The following is a 21,888-nucleotide window of genomic DNA, read 5'->3' on the forward strand; positions in this document are numbered from 1 at the left end:
TTATAACATTTCTTCTTGGGTGTCCATTGATCAGAGAACGTGTCTCGTTAAAACCTTGTTAGAAAAAATCCTTCGAGATAAAAACCTAGTCAAAGAAAAAGAGTACATTATTTTTTATTCTTTGATATAATATTATTTATCACATCTTCTATTTTTCTTTCTCATGTAAACTTACATTTTTAAGATGACGAGTCTAATCTTGTGAACCAATTGTTTAAAGATTCTCCTTGACAAAGATTTTGTAAATAAATTTTTAATATATCCTTATTTCAATTGAACAATACATGTACGGTTGTTTTCATATATGGTTGTTGATTTTTTTTCCTCATGAAATGCTATAAGTTGCATGATTTGACGATGTTGCTATTATGTTTTGTTTCACTGACCGCCATGAAATCATTGTGCCACCACATGTGAAGTATTTTGTCTGTGATCAACTATTGTGAGGATTAGATAAATAACCTGCATTTACATAACTCATTTGATTTCGAAATTTACATAACTCATTTAACTTCAAATTAGTTGGATAAAAATAAGCCTATATTCAAGTACCTTTAAGGTAACAAAATATATATTAACACTAATTCAATATTTTCTAGTAGGTGAAGAATTATATGTTGCTTAACAAATTTACAGTAAATATTAGTACAAGAAAAATACATTAGTGCTCTTATAACATTAAAAATATGGTATTTCTTAACTAAGAAGTTCTGCATTATTGTGAGGTCTAAAAGGACATTTATCAACATCTAAACTTTACAATCGAAGTGCAAAAATGATATAATTTGTTCATATATAACCTTTTAAGAACCTTCATTATATAAATCTCTTGATGTACGAAAACACATGTATTTAAATCCTCAATTTGTAATCTTAAAGAAAATTTTGTACTTCCAAGATCTTTCATCTCAAATTCTTTCTTTAAGCAATCAATTGCCTTTGTAAACTCATCAAGAGTTTCAACGATGTTTATGTTATATGCATAAACGACAATTATGACAAGTTCATTTTTTGATATTTTCACATAAATATAATGATAAGTATCTTTCTTTTAACAAGTACTTACAAGGATAACTATACATCTTGATTGCTTTAATCCATAAAAGGGACTTGTTCAATTTTATTGAATAATCCACTTTAGAATTTGCGTGGTTGGGTAAATTAAATTCTTCAGGAATTTTCATATAATTATCATTCTTTATAATATTTTTCTGCGCAAAGATCCATTTTTACTTAATAAGTTTCACACTTTCAGGTATGCAAACTACAACTCCAAAAACCTTTTGTTTAAGAAAATCTAATTTTGCTTATATTTCATCTTTCCATTTGGTCAATCATTTCTTTATCGACAATCTTGATTCTCATTGTCACTCATAACATTCATCATTATATTATATGCTAAAACATCGTTAAGGTTGACTTTGGTTCCATATTATCTTATTCATAACATAATTTATTCATCATTTTCAACAATTTTAGGTACCAGTGGCTCTTATAGAACCAAGGTTCTTCTGGAACCAAATTATTAATTATGTCAAATGAATCTTGTCTTTTCAACTCCTTTTCTCATTTTAGGTCATCTTGTCTTTTCAACTCCTTTTCTCATTTTAGAATTTGTATATTTGGAATCAATAGGCTTATCACGCTTCAATCGTGTTATGAATTAATATCAATTATATTTGGAGCATTTAGTAGTTGGTATATGTGATTTAATTATCCTATTTGTGTCAGTACAAATATTTGATAATTGATTGACTAATTTGTGAATGAATTGTTATTTGAATTTTGAGTTCACATTTTTTGTATGATGATCAAGAGAGATAATGATAAATTATTTCAACTAATATCTTTATCCAATTATTTTCTTTCTCCCCCTAATGTTGGAAAATCTTATTCATCAAAAATGACAGTTGATTGTGTAAAGATGTCTTCTATCCAACATATATTCTCAATCGTCTCTACAGACTCATCATAGTCCCTTTCCACACTATTGTTTCATTTCTGATGACAAAATGTCTCTTTGAAATTTCCTTTATGACCATGAAAATATGAATTAGATGTTGCTATATTCACTTATGGGAACAAAGCATAACTAATTTAGTCTCCTGGATGTTGTTGCATTCACTTTTGGGAATGAAGCATAATCAATTTAGACTTATGATTTTTTTCATTAAAATTTATTGTTTTGTTTGGCCATAAGAAGACATTCAGATGCTTTATTTCCTCCTTTTTTTTTCCTTTTTTTTATAATATCATCAAGACCCACTACATCTAAATGTATTTCAATTTCTAATGCTCCAGAACCCAGCTTGAAGAAAAAAACAGGCCAAATCATATCTCAATCTAATTGGGGAACAATGAACAAATGAGTGGGGAACTATATATTACTTTTTGTACAATTTTTTTTCGAGTATACTAATAAATCTTTTCTTTGTTATCCAATGACATATATTTCTTATGTACCACGAATTTGCTTACAAGTCACAAAAACCATGGAAAGTTGCGTATTATTTTTCTACAAATTTTTAAAATTTACTAATTATTTTTTTTTATCTTCCTATGAGATGTACTTATTATGTACTACGAATTTGATTATAAGTAAAAAAAAATTACCCCTATTGTTTACACTAGGAGCTTGGCATGAAGAAAAAAATAGGCCAAATCAGATCTCAATCTAAGTGGGGAACAATGAAAAAATGAGTGGAGAACTGCATATTAGTTTTTGTACAAATTTTTTAAATATACTAATCAATCTTTTGTTTGTTATCCAATGACATATATTTCCTAGGTACCACGAATTTGCTTACAAGTCACAAAAACCATGGGAGCTGCGTAATATTTTTTGAACAAACTTTTTAAATTTACTAATTAATCTTTTTTTATCATCCTATGGGATGTACCTGTACCACGAATTTGATTATAAGTTACAAAAATCTACCCTTATTGTTTGCATTAGGTGGCTGGCTTGAAGAAAAAAACAGGCCAAATTAGATCTCAATCTATTTGGGGAACAATGAACAAATGAGTGCGGAACAACATATTACTTATTGTACAATTTTATTAAGTATATTAATCAAGATTTTGTTTGTTATCCAATGGCATATATTTCTTATATACCATGAATTTACTTACAAGTCAAAAAAATCATGGAGAGCTGTTTACTATTTTTCGTACAAATTTTTAAAATTTAATCTTATTTTTATGATCCTATGTACCTGTTATGTACAACGAATTTGATTATAGGTTACAAAAATCTACACTTATTTTTGTATTAGGTGACTGACTTGAAAAAAAAATAGACCAAATCAGATCTCAATCTAATTGAGAAACAATGAATAAATCAGTGGGGAACTGCATATGTACATTTTTTTAAGTATACTAATCAATCTTTTGTTTGTTATGCAATGACATATATTTCTTATGTACCATTGATTTGTTAACAAGTACAAAAATCATGGAGACCTATGTATTATTTTCGTACAAAGTTCTAAACTTTACTATTTAATCTTTTTTTATAATCTTATGGGATGTACCTATTATGTACCACGAATTTGATTATAAGATTATAAGTCACAAAAATCTTTTGTTTAAATATACTAATCAATCTTTTGTTTGTTATCCAATGACATATATTTCTTATGTACCACAAATTTGCTTACAAGTCAGAAAAACCATGGGGAACTGCGTATTATTTTTCGTAAATTTTTTTTAAATTTAGTAATCAATCTTTTTTTATCATCCTATGGGATGTATCTCTTATGTACCACAAATATTTGATTATAAGTTACAAAAATATAAGCTTATTATTTACACTAAGTGGTTGGCTTAAAGAAAAAAAACATGTCAAATCAAATCTCAATCTAACTGGGTAACAATGAACAAATGAGTGGGGAACTGTATATTAGTTTTTGTACAATTTTTTTAAATATACTAGTGGAACTTTTGTTTGTTATCGAATTGGATATATTTCTTATGTATCATAAATTTGCTTACAAGTCACAAAAACTATGGGGAGCTGCGTATTATTTTTTGTACAAAGTCTTAAACTTTACTATTTAATCTTTTTTTTATCATTCTACGAGATGTACCTGTTATGTACCACGAATTTGATTATAAGTTACAAAAATCTACCCTTATTATTTAAGTCAAGTGGCTGGCTTGAAGAAAAAAAAAAAGTCAAATCAGATCCCAATTGGGGAACAATGAACAAATGAGTGGAGAACTGCATATTACTTTTTGTACAATTTTTGTAAGTATACTAATCAATCTTTTGTTTGTTATCCAAAGATATATATTATTTACGTACCACGAATTTGCTTACAAGTCACAAAAACCATGAGGAGCTGCGTATTATTTTTCATACAATTTTTCTAAATTTACTAGTTAATCTTTTTTATGATCCTATCAGATGTACCTGTTATGTACCACGAATTTGATTATAAGTTACAAAAATTTACCCTTATTGTTTACACTAGGTGATTGGTTTGAAGAAAAAAATAGGCCAAATGAGATCTCATTCTTAGTGGGGTACATTGAACAAATGAGTGGGGAATTACATATTACATTTTGTACAATTTTTTTAAATATAATAATAAATCATGTGTTTGTTATCCAACGACATATATTTCTTATGTACCACAAATTTGCTTACAAGTCACAAAAACCATGGAGAGCTGCGTATTATTCTTCGTACAAAGTTTTAAACTTTACTATTTAATTTTTTTTATCATCCTATGGGATTTACTTGTTATGTATCATGAATTTGATTAAAAGTTACAAAAATCTACCTTTATTGTTTCCATTAGGTGGCTGACTTAAAAAAAAAAAAAAGGCCAAATTAGATCTCAATCTATTAGAGGAACAATGAACATATGAGTTCAGACTTGTAGATTACTTTTTGTACAATTTTATTAAGTATATTAATCAAGCTTTTGTTTGTTATCCAATGACATATTTTTCTTATGTAGCACGAATTTGTTTACAAGTCACAAAAACCCTGGGGAGCTGCGTATTATTTTTCGTACAAAGTTTTACAGTTTACTATTTAATTTCTTTTTATCATCCTATGTGATGTACCCGTTATGTACCATGAATTTGATAAAAAGTTACAAAAATTTATCCTTATTGTTTGTATTAGCTGGTGGGCTTGAAGAAAAAAAACAGGCTAAATCAGATCTCAATCTAATTGGGAAACAAGTGAGTGCGGAACTGCATATCACTTTTTGTACAATTTTTTTAGGGATACAAATCAATATTTTGTTTGTTATCCAATGAAATATTTTTCTTATGTAGCACGAATTTGTTTACAAGTCACAAAAACCCTGGGTAGCTGCGTATTATTTTTCGTACAAAGTTTTAAAGTTTACTATTTAATTTCTTTTTATCATCCTATGTGATGTACCTGTTATGTACCATGAATTTGATAAAAAGTTACAAAAATTTATCCTTATTGTTTGTATTAGCTGGCGGGCTTGAAGAAAAAAAACAGGCTAAATCATATCTCAATCTAATTGGAGAACAAGTGAGTGCGAAACTGCATATTACTTTTTGTACAATTTTTTTAGGGATACAAATCAATATTTTGTTTGTTATCCAATTGCATATATTTCTTATGTATTGCATATATTTCTTATGTAGTACGAATTTGCTTACGAGTCACAAAAACCATAGGGAGTTGCATATTATTTTTCGTACAAAATTTTAAAGTTTACTAATTAATCTCTCTTTTTATCATCATATGGGATGTACATGTTATGTACCACGAATTTAATTATAAGTTACAAAAATTTACCCTAATTGTTTGCACTAGGTGGCTGTCTTAAACAGACAAAATTAGATTTCAGTCTATTTGGGGAACAATGAACAAATGAGTGGGGAACTTTTTTGTACAATTTTTTGTGAGTATATTAATCAAGCTTTTGTTTGTTATCCAATGGCATATATTTCTTATGTACAATGAATTTGCTTATAAGTACAAAAACCATGGGCACCTACTTATTATTTTTCTTACAAAGTTTTAAACTTTATTATTAAATCTTTTTTTATCATCCTATGGGATGTACATGTATGTACCACGAATTTCATAATAAGTTACAAAAATCTACCCTTATTGTTTGCACTAGGTGGCTCGCTTGAAGAGAAAAATAAGCCAAATTAGATCTCAATCTAAGTAGGGAACTGAACAATGAACAAATGAGTGGGAAACTGCATATTAGTTTTTGTAGAATTTTTTTACATATACCAATCAATCTTTTCTTATCCAAAAATCTACCCTTATTGTTACGTACCATGAATTTGATTATAAGTTACAAAAATTTACTCTTATTGTTTGCACTATGTGGCTGACTTGAAGAAGAAAACAGGCCAAATCATATATCAATTGGGGACTAATGAAAAAATGAGTGGGGAACTGCATATTATTTTTTGTACAATTTTTGTAAGTATACTAATCAATCTTTTGTTTGTTATCCAATGACATATATTTATTATGTGCCACGAGTTTGCTTACAAGTCACAAAAACCATGGGAAGCTGCGTATTATTTTTCGTACAAATTTTTTAAATTTACTAATTAATCTTTTTTTGATCATATGGGATGTACTCGTTATATAACACGAATTTGATTATAAGTTACAAAAATTTACCCTTATTATTGCACTAGGTGGCTGGCATGAAGAAAAAAACAAGCCAAATAAGATCTCAATCTAATTGGTGAACAAAGAACAAATGAGTGAAGAATTGCATACTACTTTTTGTACATTTTTTTTTAACAATTCTAATCAATCTTTTGTTTGTTATTCAATGACATATATTTCTTATGTTACCACGAATTTACTTACAAGTCACAAAAATCATGGGGAGCTGCGCATTATTTTTAGTACAAATTTTTAGAATTAACTATTTAATCTTTTTTTATCATCTTGTGGGATGTACATGTTATTACCTTATTGTTTGCACTCGGTGGCTGGCTTGAAGAAAAAAACAGGCCAAATCATATCTCAATTAGTAAATAATGAACAAATGAGTAGCGAGCTACATATTATTTTTTGTAAATTTTTTTTAGGTATACTAATCAATCTTTTGTTTGTTATCTAATGACATATATTTATTATGTGTCACAAATTTGCTTACAAGTCACAAAAATAATGGGGAGTTGCGTATTATTTTTCGTACAAATTTTTTAAATTTACTAATTAATATTTTTTAGGTTAAAATACTCTGTTGGTCCTCATTTCTGTAGTAAAATCTCAATTTGGTCCTCGTATTTTTTATTAGTCTCAATTAGGTCCTCATTTTTGTAAATTAGTATCAATTAGGTCCTTTCCGTTAGTAGAGAGCTAACACCGTTAAGTAGGTGCCACGTGTAAGTTTCTCGTTTTTTTTAATTTTTTAATTTTTTTTAATTTTTTTTTAAATATTTATGCCACGTGTCAGGTTTGTAGTGTGCCATGTGTTAATCTAATATGGTGACATGTGTCAAATTATTGTATGAATCTCAATTTGGTTCTCATATTTGTTAATTTGATTTGATTTCAGTCCCAAATTTTTTTAAAAAATTTTAATTTCATGTGTTCCAAATTTAGAACAAATTTAACTTTTTTATAAATGTAATGATGATACTTTTATTACAAGTGATATTTCTATTATATATTTTTAACAAAATTTAATTTATTTAAATTTATATTTTACATTAAACTTTATTTAAATTTTATTTTAAAATTATAAATATATAGATTAATAAATTTATATTCGATATATTTGTATAATATTCAATATCAACAATATTTTAGAGTTGGCTTAAAAATAATAATTTTATAAATTCAAATGTAAAATTTTAAAAGAATTTTATAACAAATTAAAATAAATATATTTAAAATTTTAATATTAAATATAATTAATATTATTAAAATATTTAATAAAAATATCAATTTTAATAAAAATAATCATAACATTACATAAAAGTAAAATTTGGTCTAAATTTGGAGTGCCTGAAATTGAAAATTTTTAAAAAAAATTGGGACTCAAATCAAATCAATTTAACAAATATGAGGAGTGAGATTCATACATTAATTTGACACGTGTCATCATATTAGATTGACACGTGGCACACTATAAACATGACACGTTGCATAAATATTTTTTTAAAAAAAATTCAAAAATTTAAAAAAAAATTCAAAAATTTAAAAAAAATTCAAAAGAAATTCAAAAAAAATTCAAAAAACGAGGAGCTGACACATGGCACCTACTTAACGGTGTTAGTTCTCTACTAACGCAAAGGACCCAATTAATACTAATTTACAAAAATGAGGACCTAATTGAGACTAATAAAAATACGAGGACCAAATTGAGATTCTGCGACAAAAACGAGGACCAACGGAGTATTTTAACCATTTTTTTATCATCCTATGGAATGTACCTGTTATGTACCACGAATTTGATTATAAGTTACAAAAATCTACCCTTATTGTTTACACTAGGTGGCTGGCTTGAAGAAAAAAACAAGCCAAATAGGATCTCAATCTTAATGTGGAACAATGAACAAATAAGTGGGCAACTACATATTACTTTTTGTACAATTTTTTTAAATATACTAATTAATCTTTTGTTTGTTATCCAACGACATATATTTCTTATGTACCACGAATTTGCTTACAAGTCACAAAAACCATGGGGAGCTACGTGTTATTTTCGTACAAAGTTTTAAACTTTACTATTTAACCCTTTTTTTATCATCCTATGGAATGTACCTGTTATGTATGAAGAATTTGATTATAAGTTACAAAAATTTTCCCTAATTGTTTACACTAGGTGGCTGACTTGAAGAAAAAACTAGGCCAAATCAGATTTCAATCCAATTGGAAAACAACGAACAAATGAGTGGCGAACTGCATATTCCTTTTTGTAAATTTTTTTTAAGTATACTAGTCAATCTTTTGTTTGTTACCCAATGACATATATTTCTTATGTACTATGAATTTGCTTACAAGTTACAAAAACCATGAGAAGCTACATATTATTTTTCGTACAAAGTTTTGAACTTTACCATTTAATCTTTTTTTATCATCACTACACCATTTTTCACTTTAGACAACAACTAAAAAGTGTGGTCTGAAGTTAAAAAAGTGTGGCCTAAACTTTAGACAACACTTTGACAACATGTTTCTAAGTGTGGAGGATATGCATGTGGGCTTAGGTTATAGGCAACAGTTCTTATACTAAAGACTACACAATTTGTAAAAATGTTGCCTTATAGTGTTAAAATAAGCAACATATTTTAAATGTTACTTATTGTATATAAGAACCACTAATTACATGTTGCTTATTATTTATAGGCAACATATTTTAAATATTGTTTTTTATTTATAGACAACACATTTTAAATGATACTATTATATAGACAACAATTTTGAAATGTTGCCTAACTTTAGAATAACACTTTTCTAATTTGACCAAAAAGATAAATATTAGATATTATAATATTTTTAGAAAAAGTTTTAAATTGGTTTAGAATATAAATGTTCATTTACATCAATACTTTTAAAATTATAGTTATGAATTTAGAGAATTCTTATATTATTTTATCTCTTGTTGATTTATGTCACATATTAATTATACATTAATGTAGTCAACACTTTTTTTTAACTTCCATAATTAAATGTTTCCCTACTCACATAACACAACGTGCTTAATGATCACAATTCCCAAACATTAGATTTTCAAATATAATTTTAATAATAATACAAGATATGATTATTTATACTAGGTTTAAATACCTTTTTGGTCCTAATTTTCGTAGTATTTGTTGCGGATGGTCCTCATTTTGACATAATGTTTAAAATGGTCCTCATTTTTACCGAATGTTTAAAATGGTCCTCATTTTCGTAATTCGTGTTTTATTTGGTCATTTTCTATAACGCCGTTTAAATCATTAACGGAGCATTGTACATGTGGCACGGTTTGTATTAGGGTGTGTTACGCGTACTGTACATATGGCTAATTAACGTTAATCTTTTAATTTAGGGAAAATTTTCCAATTAGCAAAATTTATTCATCTTCGTCTTTCTTGAGCTCGAATTTGCAGAGGAAGCAGCTAATACTTGTCATTTCATCATTAGATTGCAGTCCATCATCTTTCCAGTCAATGATGAAGTCTTATGGGAAAGAACTCCCTACCCTGACGTCCATCCACCACATAAGAGGATCTTACCAGGAAGACCCAAGAAAAAAAAGAAGGTTGGAAGAGTGGGGAGTTAAGAAAGGATAACACACAAATCAACAAAGGAGGTTATAGAAAAAAGATGTAGCATATGCCATCAAATTGGACATAACAGGAACAATTGCCCAGATAAGCTTGTGGATGAGCAAACTGCAACACCTGCTGAGACTGCACTAGATGCCCAAACTGCTGAGAATGCACCAACTGCTAAAACTGTTGAGAATGCACCAATTGTTGAAACTCAAACAACTCAACCACCAAGGAATGAAGTGGAGAGTCAATCAGCACCACTACCAACACCAGAAGAACCATCTCAGTAGTTTACGATGAAATTACAGATTAGGAGGATGACATGATAGCAGCTACAAACGTCTTAGTTATTTTTTGGAATTTTTGATGTAAATTCATTATTGATGTACTGCATTTTGACTTTCCTTAAACTTTGTTCAATTTCACTTTTGCCAAACATTGATGTAGTGCATTTTGATGAGGATGAATTAATGTTATGAATTTAACTTCTTCCAGACTTAGATCAATTTAATTTTTTCCAAACTTAGATCAATATCACTTACTTCAATGCTTAGATCAAGATGTCATTTTGAACATGTTGGGACTAATATCAACATAATCAAACTAATTCATTTCTTCATTTAACAATAGTACAAAACAAATTGGATTTTAAAAGATTACACACAATAACAGTACGAATAATATAATAACAACACAAGTGAACCCTATTACTAATTGCAGCCTCTTCTCAACAACCTTCAATGACTTCTCCAAATCATTAATCTGCCTCATTTGTTTCATGATGATGACATCCTTTTCATCAACACCACCATTTGAAACCACCACTCTATAAATCAATAAACCAAAAATTAAAACCAATTTATTATTAACACACACAAAAAAAACAGATTGTACCCAAAATTTTCTACCAATATCCTTTGGAGTTCTTGCCATCCTCAAAGTTGCCATCTCTCCGCAGCTACAAATCGGGGTTAATCCATTTCTCGTTGAACCACCAACAGTGCATGAAGTGATACAACATGTGGTTGCCTCCAACGATTACAACCAGAGATAAAGGAAGAAGATTGGGACCGTAACATACATATATAATGGGATTGCAGGAAGAAGAAGATTGCAGCAACACCAATTGGGAATGGAGGAACAAGATTGCCAAAACTCACCAACTGTCCAAACATTACTTACCAAAACCCTAGCTCACTTATTCATCCCCCCAATATCTAATTACCACCACACGTGTACACGTAACACACCCTAATACAAATCGTGCCACATGTACAATGCTTCGTTAATGATTTAAACGGCGTTACAGAAAAGATCCAAATCAAACATGAATTGTGAAAATGAGGACCATTTTAAACATTCGATAAAAATGAGGACCATTTTAAACATTCTGTCAAAATGAGGACCATCCGCAAACACTACGAAAATGAGGACCAAAAGGTATTTAAACCTTTATACTATATATAAAGTTGTTAAATTTAAAATGTTGATAATCCTAACATGATCTTTTACAATAAATAATAAAAAATAATGATGTTGTGTCCTTGTATTTGAGTAACTTTCCCCTATTTGATGAGTAATATTTTCCTTGTAATATCAAAAGTCACAAATTCAAATTTTGTAAGGTTTGACTTGTTTAAAATTGACTCATAAAATATTTGATAATAATCAAATTTTATTTATAAAACTATAAAATTAATATAGACAATTATAATAATATAAGACAAATATGAAAATTGATAAAGTCAAATAATTTTTTATCACAAAAAAAAAGAATATAAGAAAAGATTGACAACAATGAAAGGATTAGAAATAGCTTGAAGTGAGGTACGCAGAACATTGTCCTTAAAGAGAGAATGTTTCTACTAACTCAGTTGTATAGTCTTCATGCTGATAACATGTTATAAAAATAAGTGTGAGAGAGAACAAAGATTAGAGACAGATTTTCTGTGTGTCATTTATCAATAGGACAAGTCCCTATTTATAAATACAAAAAGCAACTCAAAAGATACAACTCAATGATTACAATACAATACTAATAATGATAATCAATAGCAATCAAAAGTAACTCCTTACAACTCAATAAGTAACTACTTACAACTCAATGAACATCCATAAATTTCATAACAAGTTTCAATTTACAAAATGTTTTTCTTTAATCAAACTTAGCATTTATGAAAATACTTATCTAAACGGTATCTTAGCAACTGCAGTTTCAAATTCTAGAAACATCCTCACGGGCAATTTTGTATTTTAAATTAGTTTCACAAACTAATCTTTTGGAGGATCAACACAATTATGCAATTTAAATTATAATATTAAAAATGAATTGATCTACTGTTTACACATCGTAAATTCTGTCATGTATAGTCCACATTGCTTCAATTAATGTCACGATTATTAATTACTAATGTACTGATATCCGTGACAATATTAATAACACGAGAGCTAACAATCTTTCTGACAATATAAAGTAATAGTAGCACCATTTTATGTGATGGCTATTATGCAGTAATAAATTATTGGTACTAATCCTTCTTTACATCACAAAAAGAACAATTTAAATTACGGGTGATTATAGATTGGATTTCACAAAATTTAGTTTAGATTAAATCCAAAATTAATAAAATAGTTTTGATCTAAAACTTAGATTCATTTGAACTGTATTACATTAATATTAATTAGATTTCTATAATTAAATTTTAAAGGAATAAAATTTAGATTAAAATTTCAATCTATTTTTGTCAATTACATTAAATGTGACGTGGAATTCATTTAATTTGAGATTAATCCGATATAAGTTAACATGGTCCTGAAACGATCAAACATAAATTTAGGTCCGGTGTATTGTTTAAATATAGGTTCAACTTGACTTGGATGGATTGGACATAAATTTTTTTTATTCTACTTGAACTTGACTTAACTCGGTTAACTAAATATGGGTCGATTCAATTATAATAAACGTGGATTATTGCCAACTTGAATGAATGGTGTCCAATTGTCTCAACTTATGTTTGGATTGATTTAGCTCAACTTGAGTCTGGATCAATTTGTTTTAATCTAGACATGATCAACTCATCTAAACGCTAGCCGACTAAGCTTAATTAGAGTTTAAGACAACTCAATACAATCTAAGTAGGAGATGACTTGCCTTGACTTAGGATAAGGTCGATATACATAAACTAGGTTGAAGTTGACTTGTCTTAACTTGGGCTCAGTCTGACTCGACGCAACTTGGACTTGAGCTTATTTGGTTTAACTAGGGTTCGGGTCAACTCACCTAGACTTGGATTAGGGTCATCTCGCATAAAATTGGTTTCATGCTAACTCAACTCGACTTAGGATTGAGCTTACTTAATTTGATTAGGACCTGGGCAAACACAACTAGGCCCCTAGGTTGAATCTCGAGTAGACTAAGGACTGGGCCGACATGGCTCAACCAAGGGTGAGGTAACTAGGCCTGATCTAGGTCTAGATTGACTCGACTCAACATAGACCTAGGCTAATTCAAATTGGTTGAGACAAGGACGAACTTGCCTTGACCTAAATCTCGGGTTGACTCTGCTCACCTTGAGTTTAGGCTTACTCGATTTGACTTGGACCTAGTTCAATCCAATCTTAATAAGGAGAGGTTTGATTTGGTCTTGATGGGGCGAGGCTTGAGTTGGCTCTAACCCAACTAAACTAAATGTGTGTCAACCTTAAATCGGATGAACTTGGACATGTCTCAACTTTAGATAGACTTGTCCTAACTTGATTCAATTTGGGTTTAGGTCGACTTGACTCGACTCAGCTCAAGTCAGACTTGATTTGATTTAACTCCAAGTAGGCCAGTGACAACTTGATTTAGCTTGAACTTAAGTTGACTTGACTTGACTTTGAATCAATTTGAACTTGACCAATTTCTATCTTACTTGAGTATGATTCAACATAGTATTTCATAATTTGAGATGACATAAACAAAATTTAATTGAGTTTTCAAAATGTAAAAATATATATATATATATATATATATATATATATAATGTTATATTTAATTGATTTTACTTAAAATCTAAAAATATAGATTTAAATTTAAAATAAATTTATTTAAATAAATTTAAAGTGATATGAATTTGAATAGTTAGGAATTAAATTGATAATTTGATTTTTTCCCCATATTTAATTCAATTTTTTTTTTGTTAAAACATTTAACAGAAATAAGATTACACCAATAATTCGAATGATAAACAAAATAATTTGTCCCATTTTATTTATATACAAATTATGAATTTGTTATTATACCAATACATTCGCAGTATCATATTATATCAACTATAACTCTTCCACCATAATAAGTATCAAAGGTGCAATCGTATTCAAGGTTTTTAATGGTTATTATTGAGATATTATCATGATCATTTATTATTAATTAGAAGATATTTTCTTAGTCTATTTATGAATATAATTATAAATAATATTTAATTGAATATTATTTTGTGGATATATAAATGACCGACATATGAATAAAAGAGGAAGAAATTTCCTTACTCTACTTCTTCTTATTCTTAACCGTTAGAATATCATATTTATGTTTTAAGCCTTAAGAAATTCTTATCAAATACGTTTAACCTTATCGGAATTATTCCAAAAGGTGTCACAAAAGATAGTATTTACGTCCCATTTCACTCTATAATTGCAAATTCATCCATGAATAAATTAACCTAAAACCTAGTGATAATGATGTGGTTATTGCCTTGTGATTACAAAATTTAAAAAAAAAAATTGTATAAAAATAATGAGACATTGTTAAACTGTATTCTAATGAATGGGTGGAGTGAAAATTTATGACTCAAACTAATCTTCCTACTACAATGAATGAGATAAAAGATCTTTATATGAAAGTCATTCAAGATTTCTGATTTCATGGGTTATATATCATTTCACTTTCTTTGTGTGTTTCAAATTGTGTTATTTTTGTTATTATTGTTTTTTAACGTTATTTACGATACATGTATATTTTAATTATTAATGAAAGCTCTTTTAGTTTTATTTATTCTTAGAATAATGAATTATTATATTTATTTCTTTTAACAATCGTAAAATTATTTTCTTAGGAGAATTTATAAAGAGTTTATATAACAAATAACGTTACTATAATATTTGAAGTCAGAAATTGATTATAATTATTATCACTTATTTTTTATATATACATATCATCGTTAATAAAAATAATTTTTAATCAAATCAAATTTTAAGAACAACCTTTAGTATTGATTTATATTAAAATATTATTAACATTTTAAATGTTCTAAGTTAAAATTTATTAATTTATATTCATATAAATTTTATGTATTAACATAAACAATGATTAATTATTTTAATATCCATATTTTTATTAACAATAATATTACTATCAATAGTAATTAATAATGAACTTTTTTATTTCATTAATAATATCTATAAACGAATAATGAAAATATTGACTATATTGATGTTTCTCCCACATGTAAATGTTATGTCTAATATATATCTTTAACATCCAATTTAACATCCAATCTGATAGGTTTATATTTTATGGATTATGATTATAGTTGTGGTTATGGACTATTTCCAACAATCTCTCCTCAAGTATGAATGTCTTCATGTATATTGTGCATATGGATATATATATATATATATATATATATATATATATATATATATATATATATTGGAAATAGTTCAAGTGTGAGTCAAAATCTCACATTGAATATAATAGACAAAGTTAAACACTATATAAAAATAAAGACTCATAACACTATTGCCTTTAAGGTTTTAGTGTAAAACTGGTGTCAAAGGTCTTATATGTGTAAAAGACTAATGTCATATAACCATGTATATGCCGACCACAATCTCTCAATGTCTATGAATATGACCTAACAGTGGTATCAGAGCCAATGATTTGAAGTGACTGACCGCATAACTATAACTAAAAAGGGGTCATTCATACACTCGAAGGAAAATATATCATATGAAAATGAGAAGAAAAAAAAATAGTGTTATGAACCTTCACACTTGAATTATTTCCAACACAATCAACCTAGCATTTAACACCCAATCAAATATTCAAAATTTACTAATTTTTTTCAACTTATAATAATATTTTGGGGAATGGGATTAGTTGGGTACAAAAATTGCAAATATAAGATGACTAAATGATAAATGGTATCAAATAAATTTTAATGATTTTTTATATATAAATAGAACAGATTTGAAAGGAAAATTTTGGCAGGAAATACCAAATCACCAACAAAATTCTGTTCATGCTTACTCTCTATCTAATCATGTAGATGTCTTGTTAAAGACTACAACAGAAAAGTCTTGACATCACTACCCATTAATCTTAAAGCTAATTACAAAGTTTATTCATGCCAATGCCTCATACAATTGCTCGATGATTCAAGATGAACAATTTTTTCCCAGAAGCTTCATAATATTCAACTAACAGCATCATTGTGTTTTTCATATATGGACCTATCATTAAAATAACATAATCAAATCATTTGTCTGAAAATTTTGTAGTTAGTTGTTATAAAATATTGGAACATATAAAATGTTGGAATGTAAAATATTACCGAAAAGCAATTTACTTGACTCTTTGATGCCCTCAAATTCTCCACCAGCTCTGCAATCTCAAACTGCTTCATCACTGTAGCATGAAGCACCTGCAGTAATAGCACAAATTATAAATACTATGAAGTTAGAACAGTTAACAGAAAACTGATGAAAGCATGAAGAAATACCCTCTTAGTCTTTTCAAGGTCAAACTCAACACTTTTAATTCTATCCAAGGAACTCATAAGCATTTGCTCCTTCTCCAAAGGTATGCCAGCAGGTTTGTGGCTAAGTTCCCCAAATGTTTTTTCCAATATCTCAAGACGTTGAGTACATTGAAGAATATGATTTCGTTCAGAGAGTGTTTCACCAGCTTCTGTGAGGTTTTTGTTTTCATGCTCCATGGCAACAGAAGGGTAAATATTGTTCTGTGTTCTCCAAAATTCTAATCTTAAACTGCGGAAGAACATCACCAATCTTTCCAAAAAGTAGATAAGCACCCTCGACACATTTAAGATATTTGTTTGCTCCACTTTTTCCTTAACAAAGCTGAACCAACTTCTGACTGAAGTACCTGTAAAAAGTATGAACTTTGGTAAAGCTGTTAAGGAAAATACTGATGCACTTACTAGTGAAATGGACATGCACAAATGTTTACAACTTGGTTTCCACATAATATATATAAAAACACACAAATGCTCCAATAATATCAACTAAAATACCTGCATCTTCTGCATTTTCCATACAAGAAGTGTTCGCTGTATCATCATTTTGCAGTGATTGGCCCCGAGTAATGTGAAACTCATCACTTTCGAGCACTTTCTCAGCTGCAGAAGCTCTATCATCACAACAACTGTAGAAGTTATCTGCTACTCTAACCTACAGACGAGTTAGTCTTCTGAATGATTAAAGGCTCTAAAACAAGGGTTAGAAGCATGTATTAGACTAGGTTAGGTTAGGGAACTAACTTCTTCATGAACTGGAGCTAAACGAGGAAAAGTGAATCTGCTTTGACTGATGGAGGAAAAAGAATCCTCAAGATCTGACCCAGAATCTGCAGTTGATGTATCGCTGCACTGTCCCTGGAAGATGAGAAAAGGAAGTCAAAAACATATAATTTTAGCAGTAAATAATATATACAGGAACTATATATGAAATCCTAACCATCCATGTCAAGAAGATTGAGACTTGCCTTCTGGGAGCGTATCCAGAAAGAATCTGAATTCTGATGTTCATTGGACATTTGGGTGTTTTCTCTCACAGATGTTCCCTCCACATTATGAACCACCTAAAATCAGAACACCTAAATTAGTGTCCCAAAAAATACACAAAAGCAAGAGATAGCAAAGCAACATTACCTTCATGATATCAGGATCATTCCATGGCCCTTTACTAGATCTAAGACATCCACCTTCTCCAGGACATGTACATGACCCACCTAAAATTTCTGGCAACTGGCTGTATACATATTTATAAATCATACATTATTAGACAACAATTTGATTAGAAATTATAAGGTAGTATGAGAAGTGCATACCTAGAGTCAATGATATCCAGTAATTTACAAGTAGACTTAGGTTCCAGAACCTGCAAATTTAGGTTGGTACATATTATCATCAGTATGACTTTATGAAAAGGAATATGAAATGCCACCAGCCAAAAGCTATCCCTTCACCTGTATCTTTGCAATGGTTTTCGCATCAAGAAATTTCTGTGCAGCAGGCCAAAGCATCTTCTTAAAGCCGAGACCAGCATTGATGATATACATTCGATGTAATGTCTGCAATGAATGTTGATGATTTTTATGCACACAGGAAGATGAGTGGAAAACAAATTGCTTTGGAAAAGGGAAGGATGAAAACCTCAGGATAGTAACTGTTGTCTATTTTTGCTATGGCAGCTAATAGACTTGCAGCAGTAGGAGAGAAATTTTTTATTCCCTGTATTACAAACATTATCAAGTTAAAAACTGAAAAATGTACTGAAAACGAGGAAGATAGTGAAATTGAGAAATAGCTGATTATGGACAACAAACTATACAACTTGAGGCACATAATTTCAGAAAAAACTTGAGTGATACAATGCAACTTACCAAGCCCTGTACGTCCAAAATTGTTGTGGTTGATGAAATCCTTCTTTTGGCTGCAATGGAACATGCTGGAAATTTTTCTTGCAGAGCCCTCTCGAACTCTTGGACATGATATTTCAAATATCTATCTATTGTGGTGATACGCATCAACCTACTTGGATGAGCTTTCCCAAGCCTTTCAATGTAAACTGGTCTACCTTCCTTATCAACTCCATGATACCCTTGAGGGTAATGCTGCAACACTTCTTCCAGCTCTTCAAATTCAAAATCCTTCAAATATCAGAACACCATTAGGCTCAACCAACTAAGTCATGTTTCGATACTGCATTATCCTGATTCAGAACACATGCTTGTTCTGAAATATACAAACATCACACAATTGTACCAATCTGATTTAAGAAAAATTAACACAACTAATTTTATTTAAAGATACAACTTAGATCCCCTTGCATTATCCAAACCTGGGAAGTCAAACTCACGGATAGGGTGCCAGTCTGTAATGTGAACAGGCTATAGTTTGAGTAATCAAAATTAATATCATAAATATCTACCAACTTACCTGTGTCAAAAAATTTTAATTGAAGTTTCTTCAGAAAATGCAGAGAAAATTAATCATTTCTTCAATTTTAGAGTGAAATAACTATTAATTGTTGATTCTGACAATAGAAGTGTGGACCAATACATAACTGGTAGCCAATAAATAGTTAACCGACACCCACAAGCAAAAACAAACAAAACCACCGAACCAATCCGCCGCACAATTAAACGCCACCTTAATCATCTCAAAGCCGCTGAATTCATGAATCCCACTTCGCTAATCATAGTCCTTATTAAGAAATTATAAGAAAGATTAAAAATAGAAAGAACGAACTGAGGTTGGTCCACCCAAATAGATTTGTTTTAAATATTTATTGTAAAGCACAAAACTTTTTTCAAAATAAAATATTTACACCAGCACAAAAGTCTAACCCATGAACTATGTTGAAGGTTGAAACAACTTTCTACCTAGCCCTGAACGTTGAACTATAAATCATTTATTGATTTTCAGTACTGTATTAAAAATCCTTATCTAGTAGAATAGTCAAACCCTCAATAAATTACCTGAAGGATGGCGTCAGTTCCAAATTCTTTTCTCCAAATTAGCATTTCTTCCCACATCTGCATTGTCTTCTCAATGTTAAAGTCTCTTGCTTTAAGAAACCTACCACCGACCAAAATGCCCATTCAGAAGAAGAGAGAGAAAGTAATCAAAAAGAAAAGAAAAGAAAAGAAAAAGACCTTAACAATGCATGATAATCATCATGGGTGGGAGGCATGAATCCCTTCTGCAGCAGTCTCTGACGCAATTCCTGCACCGCAGATTCCTCTTTCGCGTCTCTCACATCCTCAATGGGAACCCTGAAGTCTATCTTCCTCTTCCCTCGTTTCTTAAGCGAGTGCGTGAATCTGGAAGACGCGTTTATGGCCTTCTTCTTCAAGCTTCCAATTCTGGACCTTCTTCTCTCCTCTTCCCAATTCTCAGCTTCAACACCACCTCCTTCTTCCACCCCTTTCAACAACAACAACCCACATAAAAAAAAAAATTGTAACTTAACGAAATACAAAACGAAAAAGGAACAAAATTGGAGTTGAGTTGAGTTGCATTTGCATACCTGACATCTGCTAGTGTTGAAGATGGAAAAGGAAGGATATAGAGTTATGAGAAAAGAGAAGAGAAAGTTAATAATGAGAGTGGTGTTTGTATAAATGTTGGCAGGTTCATGCATACATAGGAGCAATTAAAAGGACAACATTTAATGACAAACGACAATGTGTGTGTTGAGGTTGTGGATCTCACCGGAAGAATATATGAGGTTTTTTTTTTTGTTGTTGTGGGGAGAAAGAAAGAGAAAGAGAAAGAGAGAAAAAAAATAATGTGATGGATGGATGTGTAGACCAGCACGCTGCTGCGCATAGCACAGTATAGACACTGCACATCTATAAGTTGACACGTGTGGAAAACAAGCATGCAATGGTAGAGATCCAATCTTTCAAGTTTCAACACTTTAAAAATTAATTTCTAGTTCACAATCCTCCTACAAAAGTAAAAGGAAATTAATTTTTGATAAAATAAACTTATATCTAATATAAATAAATAAAAATTAGTATTTTATGTGTATTATAAATAACAATAAATGTCTTACTTATTCAAATAATTTATTCATATTTTTTTAATTGAACATGTAAACAAAATTATTAAATAACAATTAACTTTAAAGATAAAAAGCAGTTAGTAATTATAGTAATGGATTTAAATGTCAATTTAAATATTAATTTATTGTTAATTAAAATCTTAGAAGATAATATTAGAAATTAATGTAAATTCTTGCTAGAGATTATTTATATACCTATAACTCTTAGTTTGTAAATTAATATTTATATTAATTGGCTAATTAATTTTTTGTTTTTAATATTAATTGATATTTAATGATTTTATTGTAATAACGTATAAAAATTATATACATTTTCATAACGAACACGGTTTTCATCTAATATAAATAAATACGGTCATAATATTTTTAGAGACATTAATTTTACAATTGCTTTTTTTCATGTTTGGAAGTTTTACAGTAAATATTTTATTTATTCGTTTTTATGAGTGACAATTAATAATGCCTCTTGGAATTAATTATTTTTAGATTAAAATGTTTACGAAAAGATCAATCATTTCAACGTAGAAAAGTATCATTAATGATCCGTGTTAAAAAAATGGACTTGAAGAAACAAAAGAAAGAAACAAACGAAAGAGGTAAAAATTGTTGGAAATAAATATTATTTACTGTATTTATTAATATTTTCAAATATAAATGTTATTTTTAATTGTTATTATTATTATTATTATAATAACACTAATAATAACAAAAGAGAACTAAAATAAATAAAAAATACTCACAATTGATTATATGAGTTATTGTGGTTTCCTTTTTTCTCTCCTTCAT

General features: G+C 29.2%; 1 protein-coding gene across 2 annotated transcripts; it reads right to left on the reverse strand.

Annotated features, from left to right (window-relative positions):
- Positions 1 to 16,429: 16,429 nt before the first annotated feature.
- On the reverse strand, positions 16,430 to 20,847 carry LOC114176513 (phosphatidylinositol/phosphatidylcholine transfer protein SFH13-like). 2 transcript variants are annotated; one of them, XM_028061577.1, is made up of 15 exons: positions 20,748 to 20,847; positions 20,563 to 20,569; positions 20,189 to 20,459; positions 20,012 to 20,111; positions 18,914 to 19,180; positions 18,684 to 18,761; positions 18,497 to 18,601; positions 18,359 to 18,408; positions 18,180 to 18,279; positions 18,014 to 18,109; positions 17,790 to 17,903; positions 17,544 to 17,700; positions 17,010 to 17,395; positions 16,842 to 16,931; positions 16,430 to 16,740 (listed from the first exon to the last, which is right to left on the reverse strand). In XM_028061577.1, the coding sequence occupies exons 2-15, from the start codon at positions 20,567 to 20,569 to the stop codon at positions 16,729 to 16,731; spliced, it is 1,833 nt and encodes a 610-aa protein (XP_027917378.1). In that variant the 5' UTR covers positions 20,748 to 20,847; the 3' UTR covers positions 16,430 to 16,728. The 2 variants fall into 2 exon arrangements, with proteins under 2 accessions (XP_027917378.1, XP_027917377.1); XM_028061576.1 differs by having other exon boundaries at positions 20,563 to 20,838.
- Between the last annotated feature and the right edge of the window lie 1,041 nt (positions 20,848 to 21,888).

The sequence above is a fragment of the Vigna unguiculata genome, chromosome 3 (genome assembly GCF_004118075.2).
Source record: "Vigna unguiculata cultivar IT97K-499-35 chromosome 3, ASM411807v1, whole genome shotgun sequence".
NCBI lineage: Eukaryota > Viridiplantae > Streptophyta > Magnoliopsida > Fabales > Fabaceae > Vigna > Vigna unguiculata.

Coding starts and splice junctions, on each gene's coding strand:
- LOC114176513 (XM_028061577.1), bottom strand. Junction 18,409..18,496: donor AAACCATTGCAAAGATACAG/GTGAAGGGATAG, acceptor CTAAATTTGCAG/GTTCTGGAACCTAAGTCTAC. Junction 17,904..18,013: donor TCTGGATACGCTCCCAGAAG/GCAAGTCTCAAT, acceptor CTCATCTTCCAG/GGACAGTGCAGCGATACATC.